This window comes from Carassius auratus, chromosome 8 (assembly GCF_003368295.1).
Source record: "Carassius auratus strain Wakin chromosome 8, ASM336829v1, whole genome shotgun sequence".
In the NCBI taxonomy this organism is placed as follows: Eukaryota; Metazoa; Chordata; class Actinopteri; order Cypriniformes; family Cyprinidae; genus Carassius; species Carassius auratus.
Genome location: NC_039250.1, coordinates 7,906,620 through 7,933,713, shown reverse-complemented (window position 1 = coordinate 7,933,713; position 27,094 = coordinate 7,906,620). Strand labels below are relative to the sequence as shown.

The following is a 27,094-nucleotide window of genomic DNA, read 5'->3' as shown; positions in this document are numbered from 1 at the left end:
GTCTGTGTGTGTGTGTGTGTTTGGCTCTGCCTCCTCCATCCACACACACAGACACACAGACCAGGACCACATCGACCGGTCTGTCTCCTTAAGATGCTGGAATAACGGCGAGAAACGAACATCTTTCGATTGCTAATCGTGACCAGCACACTAACAGTCACCAAAATGTCTGGAAAAATAGACAGCAAGCAAGGTAAGTGTTTGCATTTGTTTACATCTAACGTATTAATAATGTGTAGATGAACTTCAGTTAGCCGTGTTAGCATTAGCTTCAGACGCGGGTTCAAGGCCACTGACAGTGTACAAGCATCTTATCTTTTATCTTAGTTTTAATAACGAAACGCGTCATATAAATGCCTTAGATTATATATTCGGGTCTTTAAATACATTTATACGAATATTTGGTATTAATGTCTACACGAGTCTGTCTCAGACAGCTGTATTTGGGTGTGGACGGCGCTTCTCATAGTGCTGTTGTTGACTTTAGCTAACGTTAGCTGTCAGACTTCTCGTTTTCATAAATTTTCTCCTATATGCTGTTTATTTTAATATGTAGTTTGCGTTTATGTGCTTCTAGTAATCTATACAGAGTTTGTGTAACGGTTTTTGTGCTGCTGTCTGGCCCTTTCTGACCGTGTTTTGGTGTGTTGTAATGGTCTGCTGTCCACAAAATTTACTATTCTGTGCATTTAAACGTAACTTACCCATACGTTAAAATTAATAATCTGAATAATCATATGTGTTGTATAAATGCTTAAATGTTTAAACGAGCTTGTGACAGATAGATAGATTGATATATAGATATTTACGTACAGTCGAATCTATATACAAATGTAAATATGTACAGCTATATAAAGATATACTCTTTAACTGTTAACTTGAAGATTTCTTCTCATGTTTTAGTTACTTTGATGAAAGAAGTTACACTGACAAGTAACGACTACTACTGTCACTTCCTTTCTCGGAGGTTTTTAGAGAAGTTTGAGTCATTTACTATAGGCTGACAGTTCACTCAGCTTCAGATACTGTAGATAAACAAAAAAATTGGTATGTTACACTACGGTATATGTCATGCGCAGTATACCTTTGATATGCATTATGCTACTGCATCATCTTATCATAAATAAATAGATATATAAGATACTTGTAATAAATTTTTAAAGCTGTAATTTAAATATGAAAAGCTCTCATTCTGACAGCACCCATTCATTGCAGTGGATCCATTGGTGAGCAAGTGATGTAATGCTACATTTCTCCAGATCTGTTCTATCTCATCTGTATCTTGGATGGCCTTTGGATGAGTCATTTACAGCAAATTTTCACTGCTCCTTTAATAAGTTTTGAATCATTTGATTTGACGTCAGGCTAGATTAGAGAGAGAGAGAGAGAGGTGCAGAAACTGTTCAGTGCAAGTTTTATGTTTTACTCTTCTGCACTCAGTCAGTGTGCATGTGACTTTTTTTTTTTTTTTTTTATGAATAAAGCCAAATGTCTGTTAACTACTCTTTGAGGTTGCTACCATTGTCACTTCCTTTCTGTGGGGGTTCAGAGAAATTTGAATCACTTGTGGGTATTTTTCTTGTCAGAAGTTCAGTTGTTCATCTCTGTGGCCCTGTGATGTCGAAGCTGGTTTGCGTAGGAGGATTTTGGCCATTGTCTTCTGCTTTCAGACATCTCTCTCGAACTGTTCTTGTTTAAGCTGATAGAGGTGTTTGCATTACTTTAGTAACCAAGTCGTCAGAAACGGAAAAGAGAAGTTTCTTTGCACTTTTCAAGTTTATCAGATCATGCCGACAATATTTTTATCTTCAGTTGTCTTTGTTACTTTGCCATTTTTATGATTTAAATATAGCCTAGAGCTGTTGGGAGATGCAGTGTTGCACAAATCTGACTGAGAGTGATGAAACACAAAGGATCAGTCAAAATAAACGCTTTAATGAAGCTTTCATGGATTGATGTTTTAAACCCAGACTCTGTGTTTAGTAGCTTCTCATCTAGTTGGTGGAAACTTTAGGTTAAGATGTGGCCAGAGGTTGAGGACGGTTCTTGAAAGCGTGAAAGAGGGGGGAAAAAAATTCAGTTCAGAGGTTGTGGTCGACTACTTTGTTTCAGATGAGGATATGTAAAAAAGAGGATATGAATTAGTAGACTGCACTTCCCACTGCGTGAGGTTCAAGAAGCGGATGGAAAGATCACATCCTCTGAAAGCACATGCACACCTTATTAGTTTGCCGTGTTTTTATTAGCAGAGCGGTGCGTTTTCTTAGACAGTGTTTCAGGAAGTTGGCTCTCATGGGCAATTTAACCTGTTTAGATTAGCAGTCACATCAGTTACTGTGAGATAAATCAGAGTAAACTTCCATCGTCCTGGGTAATTCCAGTCCTGCGCAATTTTAAATGAATCTGCTGTTCTCTTTTTTTTTATTTTTTTTATTAGAGGTCAGATTACCAATAACAAATTTAAATGTACATTCACAATCTTTTTGTTCCAGGAAACTGGTTCTAAAATATTAACAATGACTCACTCAGTTCCAGATTTTTGATTATTTAAATCAGATGATCTTTCCTGCTTAAACCAGCTGGGTCTTACTAGCTAGTAATGAGTAAATCATGTCGCGCAGAAGATGTAAACTAAAACCCACTGACTTCTAAAATAGGTCACATGATTTTCACAACTTTCAAAACTGTAGGCTTAGTTTTTTTTTTCTTTCAGAAAGTTGTTTCGTCAGCCTAAATAATGCACACCCAACTTTCAGAGCTAATATCCACACGGGTTAATCCTGACAAAACTCACTTGTCGGATTCTTTCTTGCTTTTTCTGTATCGTATGATTTGAAAGTTCACCGAGCACCCTAGAAAACACCGAGCACTTCATTCCTGTAATGTGTGTGAGGATAAATTGCCCCTAAATGGTTTTGTGGCCTGCAAAATAGTGTAATCACCAGAATTCGTTCCAGAGCGGCACGCTCCAAGAGAGCAGTAAGTCCCACTGTAACCAATTCAGTTTGTAGTCAAAGAGGATTTCACTGTATCTCGCATGTATTCCCAAGATACAGAATAAGGTTGATGTCTCATAGAGCTGCTGCTTAAATTACTGCGAAAGATGACATGAATACTTTGAGTTAATGTAGTCATGTTCAGCTAACAATAAAATGGTTTAAAAAATGAAATCATTTAAAGTTTTTGTGGTCACACTTTATTTTAGGGTCCAGTTATCACTATTAACTAACCATTAACTATGACTTTTGCCTCAATTAACCCCTTATTTGCTGCTTATTAATAGTTTATAAGGTAGTTGTTAAGTTTAGGGTATTGGGTAGGATTATGGATGTCATGCATTATATGTACCTTATAAGCACTAATAAACAGCCAATATGTTAATAATAGACATGCTAATAAGCAAGTAGTTATTAGTGTGAATTGGACCCTATACTAAAGTTTAACTGTTTTTGTATTTCTGTTTTATTTCAATTAACAGAGTTATCATTAGATAACAAAATTTACAAATGTTGCTTAGCTGAAATAAAATAAGTTGAATCCAATTAATAAAACCAACAAAAAAAAAAAAGACAAACGACATAAGAAAATAATTACTTGATAATTAATAAATAAATAAAAGCTAACTCAAACTGTCAATAAAATATAATTATTAAATGTCCATCACAGAGCTCTATATCACAAAATTACTTTATATTCTGGTAACAGTGTATAATAAATAAATATTATATTTATATCTATAAATGAGCAAATTATCTTTTTTGATCTAATTCACCTCATAATAATGAGTGTTTTCGTCTTCTTTCAGAATCCCAGCGTTCTCACTTGACATCATTTACAATGAAACTAAAGGACAAATTCCACTCTCCCAAAATCAAGCGGACACCATCAAACAAAAAGTCCAAACCACCACCAGAACAGCCCGTGAAGTCCCCAGAGAAGACCGAGACCAAGGTAGTAGATGATATTAGCTTTAGAAACAAATCTTTTGGTCTGAAAACATGGACGATCTGAAGGCAAATAAGCATGTTATTATCTTTGGACGTATTGAAGACATTGGTTTTGCTGACTCTCTTTTTGCCACATTTAGAATCCGAGTCGATTAGAGGAGCATGAGAAAGACGTGGTCAGCGCTTTGCGGTACTTCAAGACGATTATCGACAAGATGGCGGTGGACAAGAAGGTCTTGGAAATGCTTCCTGGTTCTGCTAGCAAAGTTCTGGAGGCCATCATGGGATTGGTACAACTTGATGGCAAGATACTAAGCAGGTGAAAATGTTTTTGAACTTCCTGAGAGAATACGTTTATTGTTCTGCTTTCAAACAACATGATTTCTCCCTGAACTGTATAAATATTTAATTCCCCCATCCATCTGTCACCAGTTCAAAAGTGTCCTCCTGTCTCAGTCGGCTCTATCAAAGTCTTGCAAACCTCATTCGCTGGTCGGACCAAGTGATGCTGGAGGGGGTGAATTTGGAAGATAAAGAAACAGTTACAACTGTCACCACTGTGATCAAAGCAGTGCTGGATGGTGTTAAGGTATTAATAGTCTATAGAACTCTGTCTGTCATGACTTGTCTTCTGTCTGACAGCTGTTTTCTGCCAATATTCCAGCTGTATTTAGCCATGGGTTTGTTTTTAGTGGATAGTTCTGTGTAAATCTGACTTTGCTTGTGGTTTCCTGTAGGAGCTGGTTAAAGTCGCCATTGAGAAACAGGAGCACCCCTCCCCTACCACACCTGTCAAAACCGTGCCCCCTGTCGCCAGTCCACAACGGTAAATGGAAACCTTTTTGAAAAACTTGATTCCTTGAAAAATTCTTTAAAATTGGGGTGGGTGATGTTGTAAACCACCTTTAAATTCAGTACAAGTCACCAGCTGGGCTGTCGACCTACAATACAATGTTGTGTGTCAGCGCTGAATTGCTATTTCATTAATTTCTACAACTTTATTATGGCAGTGTTCCAGAGCCCCCTGTTGTTGAGTTGAAAGAAACCGTCTTGAATGAGACTCCTACCCCAGCTGAGGTCACAGAGACCCCAAATAATGTCCCTGATGAGGAAGTGGCCCCTCCTAAACCTCCCCTACCTGGACTCAAAGTGCCTGAACATTGGTATGAAAATGTCTAAGTAATTCTTCATGGTGTTTATATATACAATAAACGTTGTTAAATAAAAATATATAGATTCACAGTGTTTTAATGTTTTTAAATATTCTCTCTCTCTCTCTCTCTCTCTCTCTCTCTATCTATCTATATATATATATATATATATATATATATATATATTGTACACACAGTGTTTTAATATTATTAAAAGTTCAATATATTTTCAAAATTCAATAATTATATTTTCAAATTCTATATTTTGTATAAAATAAATAAATGTGAAATACTGTAAAATGTTTTTTTATGTAAAATGTTATTAAATATTTTCATACACACACACACACACACACATATGTGTGTTTGTGTGTGTGTGTGTGTGTAAAGGGTTTGCAAATCAAATATTATTGCACTTTTGTTCATATAGCAATACTTTCAAAGAAGTGCACAATACATTACTTTTGAATTCATTATTGAATTTTGTGTATAACAATACGATTAATGGCAAAAAATCATCACGATTTATCTCGATAAAAAAATATTAATCATCGTTCAGCACTATAAATATATATATATATATATATATATATATGAAAAAAGTCTCAAATTAGCTGCTTCATACTGTTACAAATGTTGGCATAGTTTTGATCAGAAATGACTGTGTATTTAGTCTTACAAGCTTCATGCAGTGAAACAAGTGAGTGTAAGGTGGTACCTCACAAGGTGAGCAGTTTACAAGAGGAAATATGAAGTGTGCTGTGTTATCTTATCATGCTATCTTATCTGGATTACATGCAGTAAACATTTAGAGATCACAGTTGTGTTGTGGTTGGCAGCAGCATGTTGTGTATGTTTTAAGTGCTGGTCTTGGCTACAGATGATTGCACGAACCCATCTCGTGTTGTGGGATGCCTAAAGAAAAGGTGTGAAAGAGAGCTATAAATAGTGCTGTTCTTGAGAATTCAGGTCTTTGTAGGGCTCAGCAAGCGAAGGCTCTGCTTCCTCCAGCAGACAGTCATTGACATATGGGCTGTTTTCTGAGAAATGAACTTAACAGTGTCAGCTCTCCACTAAAGACTGAAAGAGACAAGAAAGAGAGACAGAAACAGCAAGAAGGGATACTCTGATACCAAGTCTAGACAGGAGAGGATTAGGTTGTGCCGCTGGCATTAAAGACTCTGAATTATTTGCTGGCATTTCCATGTTTTTGGCGTGTTTCCAGCCTTCCGACAAGATTGTCTCCGAAATATAAGATGATTGTTTGAGATTATTTTTGATGCCAGCTTTAGCCTACCACCTGGTTTGTTCACTCAGCAGCAAGATTTTTTTGGTCTATAATTTAAAGCAAGCTTGATTCTTAAAGGCACATTTTTTTTTATTATTAAAATATCCAAAAATCGCTAGAGCAGTGTTATATATTTTGCTGACTTGTATTATTTTACTTTGCTGACTTGCATTATCAAAAATGTTTCGAAGCATATTTTAATCCAGAGAAATTTTAAAAAGTGCCTCATCCCTGGTCATGATGTCTTACACCCTTGATTTCTGGTTTTGTTTTGTTGGAAACATGGAAACACCAAATATGCTTTAGTATGCTAATGCTATTTGTTTTATTAGACAGGTAACGACAACACAGAGTAGCATTATAAGGGGCCGTTCACATGATAGCCGCGCTGCTTTTTTTTTTTTTCCAAAGTGCTCGGTAGCTTGTGCTCCAGTTGCGTCTGCTGTTGCTAAGCAGCCATGACCGGCATTCTCTATGATGACGGGGAAGTTTCAGCAAAGGATAAATGGATTTCCAGCACTGAAAATCCCATGATTCCACACTCTGTGACGGCATCATCAAACTACACCTGTGTTTTTTTGTTTGTTTTGAAAATGCACCCTCTAACAGCGAAAAATTTACATATTGTGCCTTTAATAGGGTTAATTCACACAAAATGCAAATGTGCAGAAATGCTAATTATAAATTAGGTTTATGTTATTCAGATTTAGATGCAGCATTGCATATTTCAATTATTTAAAACGTAAATTTTGATGTCCAGCGTTATTAAAATGATTGCAATCGCTTTCGATAACAAACAAGTATTTGCACAGTTTATCAAGTATTTGACATCGAAAAAGGCTGCAACATTTAACTGCACATTGTCGTAAGGACGAGCTGCTTTAAAATATTCACATTATAAGAATATAACCATAAAGTCTAAGTTGTGTTGTGGTGAAAAACTTCTCAACCACATTGTTCACATTGCTCACTCTGTGAAAGGGCTCGATGTGGCAACCTGACAATATGAAACTATAAATTCAGCATGCTCACGTGCTTCAGACAACTTGCATCAAATACCTTTTTTTCCGTGCAGCTCACTGTTTTTAATTAAAACAAGTTTTTTTTTTAAACGGCACATTACACCTCTGATGAAAGTTCTGCATGCCTAGTGCAATGCCCTGATTAATAATGAAATGTGTCGCTGTCTGTTTTCAGTTGTTGTTGCAGACTTAAAATCCCAAATGTGCTGTGAAGCACAATTAGCTCACTGAAATGGCATGTAGATGCTTTCATGGCCAATAGTCTCTCGGCTCACAGCCGAAAATGAGCTTACATCAGTCAGACTGTTAAAATAAATGACTGTGTTAGAATTACGACAGATCCTCCAGGTGTTTTATATTTTCCCTTCATAGCAAGAACCTTATTTAATCTCCATTCCAGCCTCTCGTCTGTTGAAACCATTTAAAATCTGACTTGGTATGCTGAGACTGGTTATTCAAAAATGAATCGGTATTTGTAAATGTCAGCCAGACATACTCTACATTCACTATGAGTCAGTTCTTCTGCTAGTCGCTCTGCTGTATGACTTCACTGTTAGCAGCTGTTTTGGGACAACAGAGCAACTAACCAGACTGACTGAATGATTGATTTATGAAGTTGTGGTTTGTGGTTCCAGAGCTGGATCCCATTTTTGATTTGCAAAAATGTTCCTGGTGGCTTAGGATTGGTTGCAGATTTTCTTAACACAGAATTTGTCTGTAGGTTTCTTGAGTGACATCTTGTATGAGACCAATTTACCTGTCAATATGACATCTGTTTGGATGCTAGTATTGGCTAAACAAACTCTCCCTTTGCAGTCCACCAGCTCTTCCCCCAAAGAAGCGTCAGTCGGCACCGTCTCCCACAAGAATTGCTGTGGTTGCACCAATGAGTCGTACCACTAGTGGATCAAGTCTTCCTATAGGTATCTGTCGACAGGTAAGATTTTGATGTTCCCTTGATGCTCCAATCTGCGACATAAGAGCCTGATGTGGGCCTTAAATGACAGTGTTGTGGCTCACAAGACTTCTTCCCCAAAAACTGATCGTTAGTGACCTCTCGGAATTAGTCTGGTTTAGTGCAATGAAAGGTTGCTGAGTTGACGTTTAAAGATAGACACAGATAGTTCATCCAAAAATAAATAATTTACTCATCCTAATGTCTGTTGTTGTCAATAAAATTAAATTCATTTTGGTCCAAAACAACATTGCACTTTACTGACATTCATTATATAGATAAAAAAAACAATAAAATCAGTCAATGGTTTGTTGGTAATTAACAACCAACATAGACACACACACACACACACACACACACACACACACACATATATATATATATATATATATATATATATATATATATATATATATATATATATATATATGTGTGTGTGTGTATGTGTATATATATATATATATATATATATATATATATTAGTGCTGTCAAAATTAGCGCGTTAACGCATTCGATTAATTTGAAATATTTAACGCGTTAAAAAAAAATAACGCAATTAACGCGGTTGCAGTTTTTTTTTTATTTCCAGTTGTGGCCTATGTGTGTTCAACGTGCAAAGAAATATGGATAAGACCAAGGAAGGACTTTTAGACGGAAAGTTTCAGTATAAAACTCTGCCGGATTACTCTTCAGTCTGCCACAAGAAACAGCAACATTAAAATCATGAACTCAAATGTCATTGTTTAAAAAAAAAAAAAAAAAACAATGACTGTAACAGTGCGTAAATCAGACCTTTCTGTAACGCAAACGTTAATAAGCTTAAATGAAAATAACGAAATAATTGTGTAGCGGAGTATTTTTTGTACACAGTGCCGCGAACTGTCAATCACTCCTGTGCGCGTGCATCACTGTCCTCCTCAGCTGCAGCAACTTGCGCTCTCTCTCTCTTCATCAAGCTTTAAAACAAAAAGGGGACAAAAAGATCATATTGTCTTTGTGCATAGGCTATGGATTAATTAGATAAATGAATATCTAAATTTGTGCCTTGCCGTCTACGGTATTTTTTTAGAACTTAGAAAAAAGATGCTGCAGCCAATGAGCAGCCAGCGGGGGCTGCAGGACGACTCAACCTCCGCAGACAGTTTTTAATGTTTATCAGACAATAAATACTCAAGATTTTGCTTTAGTATAACTCACAACGAGTTTCACACACCTTCTCCGGCCACGTTGAGTTGTTGACACTTAACAGTGGGAAAAGCGACACATGCGCTATTCACTTGTATAACTTAAGGGTGAATGGGTAATGTAGTTTCTGCTCTGGGTGGGATGAATTAGGAAGCTTGCATTGTGAAGGGCGCTCTGAAAATCGGCAGTGCAGGTAAAAGATTAAAACCTCTATTAAAACAGATGTCCAAATGAACGTACTGGTACGCTAAAAGCACGTTCTGGGCGCACGGAGAGGTGGCGGTACGCTCAAGAGCTATATTTGGAAGTGGCGGTACTGAGTACCTGTGTGTACTGGCCCACTTAAAGCACTGGCAATGACTATACTTTGGAATTTTTTTGCAGTCCACTTAGAATTCAACATGGAAATCATTTTTGTTTTTTATTGGCATTGATTGTTTTGAAATTCAAATGGTACTTACATGCCTGTGTTTTTATTTCTGTAATAAATATGGCTTTCAAGCCAACAGTTAATTTGGAGGATATTGATGGTTTATTGCAGGTATGTTGTTTACATGAGAAAATCTGTGTTACAAGTTAAACAAAAATTCCAATAAACAATCATATTTTGAATTTAAATAGTTTCTTTGTCTTGAGTTTACATTAATTATTTACATTTTTCATTTACATATCCAAAAAGTTTCAGTCTTTTAATTGCGATTAATCGCGATTAATCGCGATTAATTTTAAAAAATTGTGCGATTAATTAGTTAATTTTTTTTAATCGATTGACAGCACTAATATATATATATATTCCATGGTCTGTCTGAATACTGGATTCTGATTGGCTGGCAGGTATGCAGTAAATCTGTTTAATGCACAGGTAGTTTCGAGTCAGTTTAATCACCAATCCATATTAATGTGCTGCTTCAATTGATGCACACACACACACACACACACATAGAGAGAGAGAGATTGCAGATTGCACTGCACACACACATAAACTTGTTGTTAAGGCTTCCCCATGATTTTTATTAATAAAGTTGCCTAGATACTAGATCGCTACATTATATTCCTCAGCAACGATGGTAAAATGGCAGTTTTTGATGTATTTGTTTGTAGAGAGAGACGCACAGACACAACATGCAGGTACACACAACTGTCATCTCTCTCTCTCTCGATCGGTAATTAATAGAGAAACATAGTATAATTAATTCAAATAAAAGTAAATCTACGGGACTATTTCATCTCTCTCTGATCTGAAGTGGGCAGAATTGTAGAGCTAACTGACAAATTTTTTTTTTTTAGCATTTTACCCATTCTGTCAAATATAGTGCTGCAAAGTGCTATACTAGTGTTAACTGGTCTGTAACTTGGCAAATGACCATGGAATAAGCAGGATAATCAACTGCTAGCCATGCATTAAAATGTAAAATTAAAATTTAAAATGCAGTTTGCATCAGGCGGTTCTTTGCCTCCACATCGTGCATTTAAAATCCTTTAATACATGGCTAGCCGTTGATTATCCCTTACATATTAGGTGTATATGCAGTAGATAGGGTGGCTTTTGAAAAGATAGTTCACAATTGTTTTGTTTTTAATTGTTCCATTATTTACTGATCCTTAAATAAGTTGTGAATCACAAAATTTAATTTGGAAGGACAGTTCAACTGTTTTTGTCCAAGAAATGAAAGTCATGGTGTCCACAGACATTATTTAAAAAATGTTTTGATACAGAAGAGAAAAAGCCATACCGGAATGAAACATTAAGTTGAATAAATATTTAATGTTTGATTGTTTCTTGAGGTTAACTGTTCTTAATTTCATCTAAAGGAATATGAGGCAGATGCCTTACAGAGGCGTTTTTCAGGAGGCAGTAACTCCTATGGAGGGGAATCGCCACGACTGTCCCCATGTGGCAGCATCAGCATATTGAGCAAGTCAGATGAACAACTATCATCTTTGGAGCAGGACAGCGGACAGTGCTCTCGTAACACCAGCTGCGAGACTCTAGGTGAGTGTTTAAATCATTGTTGAGAAAACTACTTTGTAACGATAACTTGTCAGACTACACGGCCCAAAAGTGGTTTAAATATATAGATGAGTTTTATCTTTTCTATTCTGTCCACTGCTTTACTCAGACACAGCGGAGAGCTATGACCCCGACTATGACTTCCTGCATCAGGACCTGTCTAGCATTGACCAGAACCCTCCCGCGCACACAGGGGGTTGTCTGAGCCCGCTCCCCGAGTCTCACAATGAATCATCCTCCTCCCCTGTTCAGCTTCAATCAATCCCGCCCGCTCTCCCAAAGAAGGAACGGCGACCCCCTCCACCTCAGGTGGAACGACTGTACTCTCAATATGACAATGTTTCTGATGAGGACATGCAGACCCAGTCATTCCCCCTATTTCCTTCAATGCCACCCTCGAACCCTGGAGAACTAATGGGACACTTTGGCTCTGCTGAGGATGCACAGGTCCCCCAGAGCCCTCCACCCCTGCCGGAGAAGAAGAGTCGCCATAGTGAGTATGAGGAACTCAAATGTTGTTTGTAGGATAGCAAGTCAGATTAAGAAACACTTGTCTAGTTTGATCTGTCAATGTAGTGCTGTTGCACTTTGGGAAAATAGAGTAAAGATCCATGCACAACAAGAACTAGAACTATATTAGTGTTCACATCAATGGATGATAATGTTGCTGTTAATTATATGCATTTTACTAAAAGCTGCCGTGCTTCAGTTTTGTTGTCTGTCGTTTTAAATCTTCAAACTCTTTTAAATAGGATAAATCATGGTTTATTGTTCATCATCTGGAAAATTGATTATTTGAATTCCTGAAGAAATGTAGAGCGTGGACTTGATTCTATCCATCGGTAGTTGATTGAATGGAGGTTCCACCTCTTAATGCAAACTTGCAGTTAAAGGAGTTTAACAGATTTATTGTTGAAGTCTGGCACTCACCACCAGAGAGAATTAATTTAATGTTAAGATCAAGTTATGACGTTTAGATTGAAAAATTATTAGATAAATAATTAACTATGCACCGATTAATCGTTCACAATAAAATCAATAACGTGTTTAGAAAATAGGCCAACTTTATAGGCAGAATTTAATCTTTGAGTGCTATGACCAAACAAGTAGTTCAAGCCCTGGCTTTTGTCTTCAGACTAAGCTGTTAATTCCTTGTGTAATGTGTGACGCAGTTTGGCAAAGCCAGTTTTTCACCAGTTTTTCTCTGCAAAGCCCCTCACTGTTGGGGTAGGGGTGGGGAAACAGTGATGTCAGCTTCAGTGCGAGGTCAGATGGAATAATGCCTTTGTTGGAGAAATCTCTGACTGAATACAGTTCAAGGCCTCACCCAAGCCAGCAGGAAATGAGCTCTTGCTGAAAGACTCTTGTTTGGTGGGAGGGACGATTGAATCATGTCGTAATTTGCACATGAGCGCTGTGGCTTTATAGAAGAGTTTATGAGAGGCCACACAGAGGATGCTGTTTTTCTCTTTTAAATTTGATTTACTCAGAATTACAGAGCATTGCGGACATGTTCAGTTTGTGGGATGGGATGAATTAAAAAATATAGGCAAAGATACTTTTGTTTCTCTGCATGCAGATAAAAAAAAGTATGACAGCTGTTTAATACAGACTCATTCTAGCTAGCAGAATATTGAAAATAAGTATTCATTTGCACACAAAATGGGAATATGACCATAATTAGCATAATTTCATAAACCAATTAAAATGCTAAATTTACAACTTCTCACAGTCTCAGAGCCTGTTGACATTATAACCTTTACCCTCTCTATTGCATGTGCTAGTGTTCACCACCTGTTTGCCTTTGTCTTGATTTAACCCATCTACGTTTTGCCCTGTTTAAACCACAGTTCTGCAGTACATGCAGTTTATGGAGGACTATTCTGAGCCACTGCCTTCCGTTTTCTACCAAACGCCTCAGAGCGAAAGCATTTACGAGCAGCGCAATAGGAAGCGATTTCAGGAAGTGTACGGTCTCAACGACTCCTTCAGCAGCAGCGATGAGACCGTCCCTCCACCAGCGCTGCCACCCAAACAGAGACAACTGGTGAGAGCTAGATCACAGCCGTCAGTGCTGCGCCCACACACACTGTACACACTTTCTGTCTGTCTCAATCTCACCCTCCTTAAATGTTGATGCAATGTTTTTCATCCTACTCTGAGTCACCATTAATCATAATGGTAGCGGTATTATATTTCCCGTAGTGTCAGATTATTGCTTATATTAAGTTGCTTGAAGCAAAACATTCATTCTCTGTTGGTCTTACTAAAGTTCAAGTGTTGCCTTGGGCATTCAGTGTCATATTATACCATTAAAAGTACGTCTTTATCTTACACCATCCATTTTCTCATTGCATGTTGTGTGAACATGTCTGATGTTTATTCAGCTAATGGTTGCCTATGAGAAACAGCTCAAATAAAAATAAAATGTGGTTACATCCTTTAAATCTTCGAAGAAGAAGCTATTCGTGGATGTGTGTAGCACCTGCTGCTCTGCACATTTTTTGTGGCATCCAAATGTTAGAAACTAGCGACTGATGTTTATTTTAACAAGGTTCTTGGTTATTTTTGTGACATTTTAGAACAGAGACTTTTTTTTTATGATTTTCTAATGAAGATTTACAAAGAGATTGTGTGAAATAAATTATTAAATGCCTATAGGACGCAGAGGGAAGTCTGACAACCAAACAATTGTAAGACTCTGTATCTTATTTGACATGTATAAAGGAAATTTACATAGAAATCTTGAAGGCACAATTGAAGTGTTAGAAATATAGTTTGTTATATTATACTTATAAGTTTATAAGTGGGCACCAAGGGATAAAAATATAGGAAATAGGAATATAATGCTATATATCAGTCATATAGATTCTTCTTTATGGAATGGTTCTATGGGCCGCGATACGTAAGCCATCCGCAAGTTTTGGAACATTCTGCGAACCTTTGAGCATGTTGACGGTGTACATCTACAACAGCAAGTTGTATGCTTGCATATCTTTGAATATACATTGATTATTATGGTGAATGACGTCAAGTTAACCGTTCCAAGATCGAATAAGGCCTCTATACATATCTATGGTTTCAATGCTTTGCACTGTTCTTGCTTTTGTCCTCGTTCTTGTCTTGCTAACCCATCTGCCTCATTTCATTTGTCTTGGTTTCCACTGTTTTCTCTCCCATTCCACGTGACTGAACAGAAGGATTCACTGAGGTGTGTTGCTTAGTTTTAAGCTCAGGTATAAAGTAAGCTTATGTGCTAGTAGCTAGAATACCTACATGTTTAACCATTTGTTTGTGCTTTTAGTTTTACTGATTTCCTGTTTTTGTTCCCACGCTCTGATTAGCAAGCACAAGCAGTTAACAGGCAAAAAACAGAACCCTTTGTCTCACAGTATTTTACGCAATTCATTCACTTAACTTTGTTCTTTCCTGCTGCACAGTAAACTTCAGTCTGAATAGACGTCATATTTAACTGGATCTGATTAAAAATAGCATCCCAATAGGGCTTTTAAGGTCTTAGGTCACGTCTAATTTTCACAAACCATGATTAAAAATGTTTCATTTGCGTCACATTTACTATGCCGTCTACTCTGACTAAGGTCTTTTTCTCCATTCAGCTCACATCTGCTCGATAATCTACACTGTGCATGAATCTCTGGCCTTTCTTCTCTTCCTTCCTCTGCTCCTCTCCTCCGTCCTAGGCTTCCTCACACTCTGCGTCTCCTTCCTCTTCCTCTTCCTCCTCTCTGTCATGTCAGCTGCAGCAGTGTGCGTCTGGGCCTGGCCCTGGTGAGACAGAAACCGCTCTCAGCCTTTCTGCATCTTACTCCTCTCTGAACCGCCAGGGCTCCCTGCCTGTCCCTACGGTGAGTCCCACTTGGCTTTCGCAGGCCTCCAACGCATTTTTCTTGTTTTGGACTAATAAATGAATATCTTAATATCTTCTTTAAAGCCTAATTTAACAGCACTGCTTGCCTGTTGTAGAGGTTTAGAGGAATAGTTCACCCAAAAATGAAAATATTCGGAAATGTTTTTGTTTTTTTTAACCTTCGAGCCATCCATAATTTAGGTGGGTTTTTTCTTCATCTGAACAGATTTAAAGAAATTTAGCATTACATCACTTGCTCTTCTGCAGTGAATGGGTGCTGTCAGAATGAGAGCCCACACAGCTTATAGAAATCACAGCACTACACACAACTCCAGTCCACTGATAAAGCACTGTTTAAAATCTGAAACAGCTCAAACAAATAAGTTGGTGTGAATGGGTGCCATCAGAATGAGAGTCCAAACAGCTCATAAAAAAACATACCCTCTTGCCCTCTCACATCAAAATGCTTTTATCGTGGACGGGAGTCGTGTTTATTGTTGTGATGTTTGGGCTCTCATTCTGACGGCACCCATTTACTGCAGAGCAAGTCATGGAATGCTGTATTTCTCCAAATCTGTTCCGATGAACACTATGGTGCAGCAATTCAAACATTGCAGTTATGATTCTGTAGTTTTTCACTTCGTCTTCACATGCTGAGAAGTAGCACAAACATGCTAACACTGCTGATTGTCTAATTATTGACTCTGTGTAGGTGTGTGTGCCAGCGGCTACAAGAGGAAACATGTTCATAATAGCTCACATCAATCACAGGTGCTATAGCCTGTAGGCAACAAATAGTTCACAACCTCAATTAACGGCGGCACTGCCTCGTTATGGTTCAGTGGGGGTTTTTTTCTCCCGCACACGCCTCGGAGATCTAAAGATTTAAAAAGTCAAAAGCATGTACCACACAGGAGTCCTGCAACTGTGACCTGCTGAAAAGCGCAGGTTAAACATTCATCACCCCGCAGGGACTCGTCAGGCTCCCTGCTGTTAGGTGACTGAGCTGCCTATTATGATGTTATATCTGCTGAGCTGTATCTTCTGACTAAGTATTCTGAATCACAGGGAACTCTTTTCGATACCGAAAGTGACTACTACATATAGGTGATCTGTCTCTGTCTTTATATATATATATATATATATATATATATATATATATATATATATATATATATATATATATATATATATATATATATATATATATATAGGAGTGGCAATAATTAAATGGATAAGCTATGGGATTTAATGTCTATATTTATTTAATTATAGTGATAATAGATTTTTATTATAGACTTTTTTGTTTTTGTTTTTGGGTTATTCTTTTAACCATAATCATGGATTATTATTATTAATGTATTATTAACCTTTTAATTTATTTTTGTTATATTTTTTTTATTATAATCTGATAATATAATAAATAATATCACAGTTGGAATAACCATACCCTATAGATATTCATTCAGTACACAAAATGCAATTATTCATAATAAAACAATAAACAAAAAAAAGTTCATTTCATACGAATAGTGCAGCTCAAAGTTCCTTACAAAAAATAAAAAGATAAAATCTCATCATGACATACAGTAAGATTGAAGATGAAACCCACAATACAAGCAGAGATTAAACCCATAATAATAAACGATGAAATTAGCCTGCATAAAATGCATAACAAGATATGTAAATTCAAAATAAGTAATACTAAAAGAAAGCATTATGCAACTATGCTAATTAAAAGCTCAAGTAAAAAGATATGTTTTAGCTTTGGTAAAAAAAAAATATTTCCTTCATAAAAATTCACCGTATCAAAAGTTTTTTTTTTTTTTTTTATCATTCAGTCATACCACAATAATCAAATAGAATTAAATGGACTCGGACTGAATTAAATGTGATAAAAACCTATTGCAAACTACTTTAAATAGTGTTCTTGTGGCTCAAGTGGTAAAGCGAAAAAAAAGTGACGTGACATACAGCCAAGTATGGTGACCTATACTCAGAATTTGTGCTCTGCATTTAACCCATCCAAAGTGCACACATACAGAGAACATACAGAGCACTGTACATGCACTCCCCCACCTACATTTCCTGCCGGCCCGAGACCTTTCATTTGAGAGTCCGACTCTCTAACCATTAGGCCACGACTTCCCCCCTAGAGCATTGCATTAGCAGCGCAAGGTTGTGGGTTCGATTCCCAGGGAAACTTGTTAGATAAAAAAATGTTAGCCTGATTGCATTGTAAGTCGCTTTGGATAAACAGTCTGCTAAATGCATTAATCAATATATAGGAAGAGAAAATAGTTACTTCCTATCACATTAGTCTGCGCTGGATATAAACGGCTTATTGCGACTGTTCACATTGTAATTAATGAAGCTGTCTGCAAGAGTCTGACGTCAATACACTTGTAATGTAGACAGCTATGTTGATTAGAATGGGAGCAATACAGTTTTATTAGATGATAAATTATGCTTGCTTACAGTTTAGAGACTGTTATTGATCCTATTTGGTGAAGGAATTGTTTATTGTGATCGTTATGAATAAATACAATCATGTATTGAACATTTGATGGCCTTTATTGTAATTGTTCTGCTGCAGTGGAGCAGGCAGTCACCTGAAGCCTTGCATTACATTGATTCTACCACAGTTAAGAGTGTTTTAGGCAGTAAAATTTAACGCAATTCAGCTTCATGTAGTAAAGTCACTCTAATGCACAACGTCGTGCCAAGTTTCCAGAGGCTGGTCTTGCCATATCTTGCTTTGCAAACAAATGTCCTTGGATTTCAGGGCCACCAGAGCAATAGATTCCTTCTGCCAAGTTTTATTCTTCATCTTTGTGGGCATCAGCTCCAAATCACTCCTTTACTCCGACACCTTTCAATGCTTGTGCTGTCCTCCCTCTTGTTTTCCTGTAGAGCGAAAGTGGTAATGATGAAGGTGGGGAGGGTGAATATGTCAATCTATATTCATCCAACCAAGCCAATGGAGATGTGACTCTCTCCAATGGAGTAAGTAAAAGCATGTCAGCGTTTGCAGCCGACATGTCGGTGCCCTCACATGCTGCGCTTGTGCTTTTTGTCACTGTAATGCTTGGCTTTGCATCATGCCACTGGTTAATTGCACATTTTGCTTAACACCCACCATCAGGACATTTCACGAAGTGTCCCAAAGTAACAAACAAGAAATCTCTTGCATGCTAATCTGAGCTTTGGTCGTAACCAGCCGTGCCTCGGTATTGTTACATAAGAAATTTTGCCATGCCATGCTGGGTTACCATGCCCACAGTAAAATTAAATTGGTTCAAAATCCTTCCATCTATTGTTGGACATATGTTTAGTATGAGATTTTGCATGCAGTGTGGCCAGAAAAACTACCTTGGCAAAAACGAGGCCTGTAGTTTTTCAATGACTTTGTTTGCAGACATTGTTGTGAAATCGAGTTGCTCTAATAGAATTCGAGAACTGAAAAGAGGAATTGTTGATTTGATGATTGTGTGCTTTCCAAACAATAAAACCTGCAGCTGCAGCAGTAATTATTAAGACTCTTGAACAGATCATCAGATTTGTCCCGAAGTGGTATAAAGTTACACAGTCAAATCAACATTACATTTCTGCAAAATTTCATTTGACATTAGCTTAAAAATATGGCATGACTAAAAAACATTATTTGGTGAAACAGTAAATGTGCAGGCTAATATTCTGGTGTATGCATGTATGTATTTGTAATTATCTACTACAGTGAGTGTATATACATATTTAACATGTATAGACAAAAACTGTGATGTGAAGTCACATAAACATATTTCTGATTATAAATGAACAGCTTTTCACAAATGATTTATCTAATCTCATGTTTGATAATCACTTATTGATGCATGTCATGGCTATTAAGACACTTTCTGTGAAGCTGATATACAATTTATACTACAATTGAAATGTATGGGGTCAGTCATTTTTTTAAACAATACATGTATACTTTTATTTAGCAAGGATGATCAAAAGTGACATTAAAAACTTCATCACGATTTCCAATGAAATATAAAGCAACATATAATAATAATATGAATAATAATAGAAATGTTTATTGAGCACCAAATAATATTAGAATAATTTCTGAAGGATCATGTGCCACTGAAGACTGGAGTAATGGCTGCTGGCAGCTTTACCATACCAGGATTAAATTACATTTTTAAATGTATTTAAATAGAATATTTTACAATATTATTGTGTTATTATTTCACAATATGCATTTTTTTTTTTTTTTTTTTTTTTATCAAAATAAATGTAGCCTTGGTGAGCACAGAGATTTCATTATAAAAAAAATAATAATAAAAAATCTTCTGACCTCAAACCTTTTCACAGTAGTGTATATAGTTATTCAGTGGCTTCACTAAATTGTAATGTGTTATCAATATGCCCCAGTCCTGTGGTGAATGTTTTGTGAAATGCAGAACTATCACCTTGTGCTCTTCCCTGTATTTTGCATTTTATTAAAATGTAAAATCCTGATATGCTGTTACTGTGAAGCATTTGACAGAGACGTCTCTTTTTTGTCCCATTCTTCTCCGGATAGTCCTAATAGTCCTTACATATTTTTTCTGTCATTACCAGGACCCTTCTTGTGATGCTGAGGACTCGCTCCAGGACTTGGCTTCAGAGCACAGCAAAGATCCGGCTGACAGAGAGGGGTAACATTCAGTGCTTAAAAGAAATACCTCCGATACCTTTTTATCATATGGCGTTTATTTTCTTCCATGTTTTGTACTTTTGATAAACTATCCTCTCATTCACAGCTGGAAGCAGAAGTGTGGGACCAGAGTTGACCTCAGAAGAAGGTGAGCACAGCAAAGATCCGGCTGACAGAGAGGGGTAACATTCAGTGCTTAAAAGAAATACCTCCGATACCTTTTTATCATATGGCGTTTATTTTCTTCCATGTTTTGTACTTTTGATAAACTATCCTCTCATTCACAGCTGGAAGCAGAAGGTGTTGGACTCAGAGTTGACCTCAGAAGAAGTGGATGAGCTCTGCCTGATAGACCACGATGAGATAATGTCTCGTTTAACACTAAAGCAAGAGGTAAAACTTATGAGAAACAGAAATGACCATCTTTAATTTTAGAAGCTTGTATCATGATTTGGATGATGATCAGAGTGCTTGTGTGCTCTCTGCTGCCCTCTGCCTGTGAATTAAAGCCACTGCAGTGAAGCCCAGTGTTGAAGTGCATGTGAAGTACTGTACTGCTGTTCACACTGCAAGGTCAGACCTACTGCAGAGAGCATCTCCGCTGAATTATTCTATGAGAGAGTTAGTAAGTGGATCACTTGTACTGTGCAGTAAGACAGGAAATATGATTCTAGTGTGCAGACATGCTGCTTCCTGTTCCATTCTGCTTTTGAAAACAAGAACGTGTTTGAAATGAAACATCCTGACATCTCAACATGTGTTAGGGTTCAGCTGACCCTAAGTATATAGGGCTTCCTGAGGACCAACTGGTTGTTCAACTAATATATTTTAAAAAATCACATGCCTCTATGAAGTTAGATTTAGTAGCTGATCACATGAAAAGCTTTAATTTTGACCATCCTGTGAAAAAACTGCATAATCCTAATCTGTGTTTCTCAGAACGATGACGGCCCTGATGTCAGAGCTGGAGCAGGCGATATTTTAGTAGTTCATGCCACCGAAACAGATCGAAAAGGTAGGAATAAAATGTAGAATAATAATAAAACCCATCATCCAGGTGGATGCTGCACACTGGTGCTGGTTGAGGAGAGACCGCCATCATATGATTGTAAAGCGCTTCTGGTGTACAGCAATACACAATAAAGGGCTATATAAATCACTCACTCATTTATTTAATAATACATGCATGAAACAAAAAATTTAGCATTTCAACTACCGTTCAAAAGTTTGAGGTCAGTCAGAAATGTTTAAAGAAATTAATACTTTTTAAAATCTTATCCAATAATTATGATTAAATCAATGCATCTTCTTTTTTGTTCTCTTTTGTAGATCGGGTTTTATACTGTGAAGCTTTTTTGACCACATACCGAACGTTTCTAGCCCCGGAGGACCTCATTACAAAGCTCCGCTATAGATATCCTTTCTGAGGGGGGAGGGACACTTTATCTATCTAAATCTGTGCATTTCTAACCTTTTTACACCCCAAGCTTCCTTTTGCCCTTAACTCTGAACACATTTACCAGATTTTCTCTCAGCTCTGACATTATCAAACAGCGAGCTAGTAAAAACACCTTCTTCGTGCTGGTGCGCGTCGTGGATGAGCTTTGGTGAGCTGGAACATTTGCCGCAAAAATGTAGTAGATATTTCAAATATTGTTCTACAAATAATTGTGCCTCACGATTTTTTAAGCTAGTAGTTGTTCACCGTCTCATATGTGCAGTTGTTGTTGCTTGTGAAGCATATTTGAATATGAACTTTTCAGTTTGGTGGAGCTGACAGAAGACATCCTGAAGCAGCTCATGGAGCTTGTGTTCAATCTGTTGTGTAACGGTGAGCTCACCCTGGCCCGGGTTCTGCGCAAGAACATCCTAGATAAAGTCCAGCAGAAGAAGTTGCTGCAGTACACTAATTCCCTCAAAACGCTGGCTGCACGAGGTGTGGCCGCCAGGTAATGCTCGCCTAAATCATTTTACTTTTAAAAATGGATCATTTAGAGTGAGGTGAGCTGATTTAGACTTTGTTAACAGGCCCGGCACTCTGCACGACTTCCGTAGCCATGAGATCGCAGACCAGCTGACTCTCCTCGATGCAGAGCTCTTTTATAAGATTGAGGTACGAGTTCATTCATCATGCTTTCTATCTTGAAAGATTCAAGATTTTCCAACACGTTTTTCCCTTGCCTCTGCAGATCCCAGAGGTGTTACTTTGGGCAAAGGAACAGAATGAGGAAAAGAGCCCCAATCTGACCCAGTTCACAGAGCATTTCAACAACATGTCATACTGGTATGATGCTCTGACACGGTCTATTTTATACATTTGTGTTTCTAAAAATTAATTGCTCCAGTCAGTTAAAAGTGGTGAAACAAATCCCTATATAAAACAGCTTCCCTATATGATACACATTTTTTTTTTTTACTAAAATATAAAATTGACTGAGAAAAATATGTTCATGGACATAAACTGCCAGATCAATAAGATTTAAGAGTAATGTTTTTTTTAAAGACGTCTCTTATGCTTATCATGGCTGCATTTATTTGATCAAAAATACAGAAAAACTAAAAAAAATTTGCTAAATGTTATTACAATATAAAATATTGGTTTCTATTTAATATCTTTTAAATTATAATTTATTTATTTGATGCAAAGCTGAATTTGCATCAGCCATTACTCCAAGGTAAAGTGTCACATTAAGAAATCATTGTAATATGCTATGTAAAATGTATTACTAGAATTATCAATGTTGGCAACAGTTGCACTGGCAAATATTTTTTTGGAAACTGCAATACTTTTTTCAGAATTCTTTGATGAATACAAAGTTAAAAAGAACAGCATTTAGTCAAACTATAAATCTTTTCTAACAATATAATCTTCTATCACTTTTTAACAATTTAACATACTTGCTGAATAAAACTTTTAATTTCTTTCGAAAACATTATATTTAATATTCAGCTTTGGATCACAGGAATAAATTAGATTTGAATGTATATCAAAATAGATTTTTATTTATTTTACATCATAATAATATTTGACGATATTACTATGTTTTTGATCAAATAAATGCAGCCTTGATGAGCATAAGAAGCTCCTGTAAAAAAAAAAAAACATTTCTGATTCCGAACTGTTGACTGGTAGTGTACATCATTAAGTGTACAGTACATTATATATTTCTAATCTCTCTTTTTAAGGGTTCGGTCCTTAATAATCCTGCAAGAGAAAGCCCAGGATCGGGAAAAACTACTTCTCAAGTTTATCAAAATAATGAAGGTCCAAACTAATTTCATTCTTCCAGACTTAATCCAATGAATCAAATCTGAATCAAATCTAAATGAAGCTGTGTCTCTTTGTAATTTAGCACTTAAGAAAACTCAATAACTTCAACTCCTACTTGGCAATATTATCAGCGCTGGATTCAGCGCCCATCAGAAGACTGGAATGGCAGAAGCAGACATCGGAGGTAAATCACGCACTCCAGAGCTGGCTATATTACTTACTAATTGTAGTCCTTTAATGATTACAGATTACATGATGAAAACTGTAATAACGTCTGTCTAGGTATTGTTTTTCAGAATACTTTTTAGATCACGTTTTCTATTAAACTTGTTTTAATTGAACATTAAATGTACAATATTGATATTTTAAAAAAGCTAAGCGAGAGAAAATATATTCCTTGAAATATTTCTTTCTTTCTGTCTGTCTTTGTGAATATAGTCAAAGCTGAATGGGATTTTTAGAAAGGAAAAAATAAGAATAAGGGAGAATCAATAAATTCTGAATAAATTACTGCCATCGTGGGAATGATATGTAATCATGTAATCCATTAAAAAAAAAAATAATCGGATTATGAGCATTTTAAAATGTAATGTACTCCAATCACAAGTACTTAATTTTTGGACTCTGATTATGTAATTCAGATCACATGTAATTAGTTACTACCCAGCACTTCCTGTCTCATGCGATCATGACAGGAACTGATATCTGTTATCTTCACAGGGTTTGGAGGAATATTGCACTTTAATTGACAGTTCCTCCTCCTTCCGGGCGTACAGAGCAGCTTTGGCAGATGTGGAGCCCCCATGTATACCGTATCTGTAAGAACAGATGTTAAGCATTAAAAAGCACATTTTGTACTGCTTGTAAAATGTCATATTCATCTTTAACAACTCTTTCCCCTATTTTGCCGCAAAATACAGAGGTCTCATCCTCCAGGACTTAACCTTTGTTCATCTTGGGAATCCTGACCTCATTGATGGAAAGATCAACTTTTCCAAACGGTGGCAGCAGTTCAATATCCTGGACACTATGAGGCGCTTCCAGCAAGTGTGAGTGCCTGGACGACATTGGACAGCCCCTTTGACATTCATCATCAAGAGAAAACTAAATATGCAGGACTTGATTTTATCTATTCAAATTGTATTAATTTGTAAAAATGTGGCTGGGACATTGTTGGTGGTTACCTAATGTCTTTTTAATAGATATCTCTTCACATTTTATATTTTGTCAGCATCATATTAAGCTTTTTGCATGACTTCTCCTTCTCTATCTTCCAGGCACTATGACCTCAAACACAACGACGACATTGTGTCCTTCTTCAACGACTTCAGTGACCATCTAGCTGAAGAGGCGTTGTGGGAGCTCTCTTTGAAGATCAAGCCTCGCAACATCACTCGCCGGAAAACAGAGCGAGAGGAAAGAACGTAGCTCTCTCGGCTAGAACCACAAACTCTCCTCTGAAGTTGCAAGGCACAGCAATCACAAGTTACTGTAATGGCAGCTACGAGACTGGAAACAATACTGTATTTCTGTTACAGTTTACTGAAACTGATTCGATTTCATTTTGTAATTGCACTGCGTCTGAACCTGTGTGTGTAAATTTGAAGTGGAACAGTGGCAGGTGAGAAGACAGAAAACATGATTCTGATTAAGTGGTTTGAGATCGTAACCTGGGATTCACGGTAATATTCCAGGACCGTCTCACCATCTGGATGAATCTGGAAAAACTATTGCAACTCCAACTGCAAATTAATACCATGATGCCTCAGTGGGCACTTTGGATGTGGAAGCTCCTTGAAGACTGATATTTTTATTTATTTATTTTGTATGTTACAAATGCACATAAAGGTTCTTTAGGTTTAGGTGGATTGCTGTAAATTCAGCTGCTGTATTGAACAGCTTGAAGCATGTATGATATTAGGTCATTATGAGGGAGACACAGTCTCAGTTATTAATAGCACTATCAGGATTGTGTTGCTTCTTTTCTGCAAGATTAACCGTATCCAGCTGAACTCAAAAATGAGTTTTTCTGGATTTGAGATACTAAAGTTTGTTACTAAAATTCTGAGTGTGCCGATTTTAATGTGTATCAAGTTCATGTTTGCCACATTGGATAATTCAGACTCTTTGTTCCACAATTTGGACTTTCTCCAAGTTCTGAAAGGGGAAAAGAAGTCAGAATTAAAAAGATAAAAAAAAAAAATATTCAGAATTCTGAATTTCTTGCAATTCCAAGTTTATATCTATTTTTCTCTTAGAATTCTGAGTTTGTTTTTTCTCTGTTTTTCCCATGCAATAACATTTAAAAAAAAAGGCAAATTGTGACTTTTATCTCACAGTTCTGAATAAAATAAAATAAAAATAGTCAGAATTGTGAGATATAATCACCCATAAATAACTACATTTTAATGTTTCTGTTTATTTTAAACTCATCCTTATCATTTTAGCAATTTGAGACCTATTTAAAATCAGTTGTCTTCCGATTACAAATAATTGTTAGTAATCAGGGAACTCATTATTTTGTTAATCGTGCGTGTAATTTATTTGTGTATTGATGTGCATAGATAAAGGAAGGTGTGTGGTCTTTGCAAGGAAGATTTTAGGAGTTATTATTTATCACTGTTTGTAAGGTACACTTCAATACTTTTCACATTGCACCACCTTTCTGTAGATCTCCCAGAGCCATCGCAGTGATCACAGACCTACTATCAAGTGCTTGAAGCTGTTCATAAAGTGGTGTCAGTTTGATTTTATTTTATACAATGCAGTTTTCCTTTTGTTTTTTAAAAGGATTTTACTTGGATGTTTGCAGAGAGATTACTCTGTTGTTGTGAGATGTGATCAAATGTGCACTTTGAAGTTGATTGTGGGAAGCAAAGATTAAAAACTGTTAGGTAACAGTTTGAAGTGGGCATGTGTATGAGCCTGAACCCCTGCAACAACGCTTTCACGGGAACCTTTTCTTACCTGCGAATTGGACTGAGGTTGGTTTCAAAATTCCAAAGACCCCAGACCATATATCATCACTGTTTCAACATGATGATGATTCAGTTGAATATAACATACAACTGACATGTACCTCTGTACACATAACCCTGTGAAACCTGGTAAAATAATATACATATCATCAATGTCTTTGTTTTGTGTGTGTGTGAGATCCTTTCATTTTGGTTAGGGGACACATAGAATTTAAAACATGATGAGGTAGTAGAGTAAGTGTAAGTGTCCAAAGCGAAAGTCTACATTATCTCTCTTATTTCAGTGAGTAAATAAAAATTCTCAGTGATTTTACTATGGTTCCGAAAGCTGTCATTCAAAAAACAAGCTCAGACTGTTATCTAGTTGTCAACCGATATATCGCCAAAGTCAATATATCTGCAGATACTTGACATTTTTTCAAATATCGGCATCAGCTGCTAAGTTTTTCTGCTTGGCCGATGTGTTCGAGGCGGGACTTTTATTTTGACAGCACTGAGAGCGACAGAACACACACAGAACATTTAAACAGAGGAATTAATGTATGCAAAGAGTATTATAAGACTGTTTTATATTATTAGTAATAGAAAGGCAAACATTATAATACTTTCTCATTTGTCGTCAACATTAAGCAATACGCATGTATATCATTTAAACAAATCTTTCAATGACTAATGAACATTTCATTTCACAAACCTTGCAAACTTAGTCGAATCCAGCTGTGAGATCTTGTGAG

The 27,094-nt window shown here is 36.7% G+C and overlaps 1 protein-coding gene across 4 annotated transcripts; it reads left to right on the top strand.

The window, feature by feature from the left end:
• Positions 1–26,517, top strand: LOC113107170 (rap guanine nucleotide exchange factor 1-like). 4 transcript variants are annotated; one of them, XM_026269479.1, is made up of 26 exons: positions 1–193; positions 3,806–3,951; positions 4,088–4,266; positions 4,380–4,536; positions 4,685–4,773; positions 4,958–5,110; positions 8,225–8,345; positions 11,361–11,541; positions 11,669–12,052; positions 13,410–13,606; positions 15,261–15,425; positions 18,341–18,433; positions 20,036–20,112; positions 20,218–20,234; positions 20,416–20,504; positions 21,051–21,126; positions 21,441–21,525; positions 21,626–21,718; positions 21,875–22,060; positions 22,140–22,224; positions 22,301–22,395; positions 23,298–23,376; positions 23,465–23,566; positions 24,103–24,200; positions 24,303–24,431; positions 24,660–26,517. In XM_026269479.1, exons 1-26 carry the CDS (start codon positions 166–168, stop codon positions 24,808–24,810), a joined length of 3,255 nt encoding a protein of 1,084 aa, XP_026125264.1. In that variant the 5' UTR covers positions 1–165; the 3' UTR covers positions 24,811–26,517. The 4 variants fall into 4 exon arrangements, with proteins under 4 accessions (XP_026125264.1, XP_026125265.1, XP_026125266.1 ...); XM_026269480.1 differs by lacking the exon at positions 18,341–18,433; XM_026269481.1 differs by lacking the exon at positions 15,261–15,425 and having other exon boundaries at positions 2–193.
• Positions 26,518–27,094: the final 577 nt, after the last annotated feature.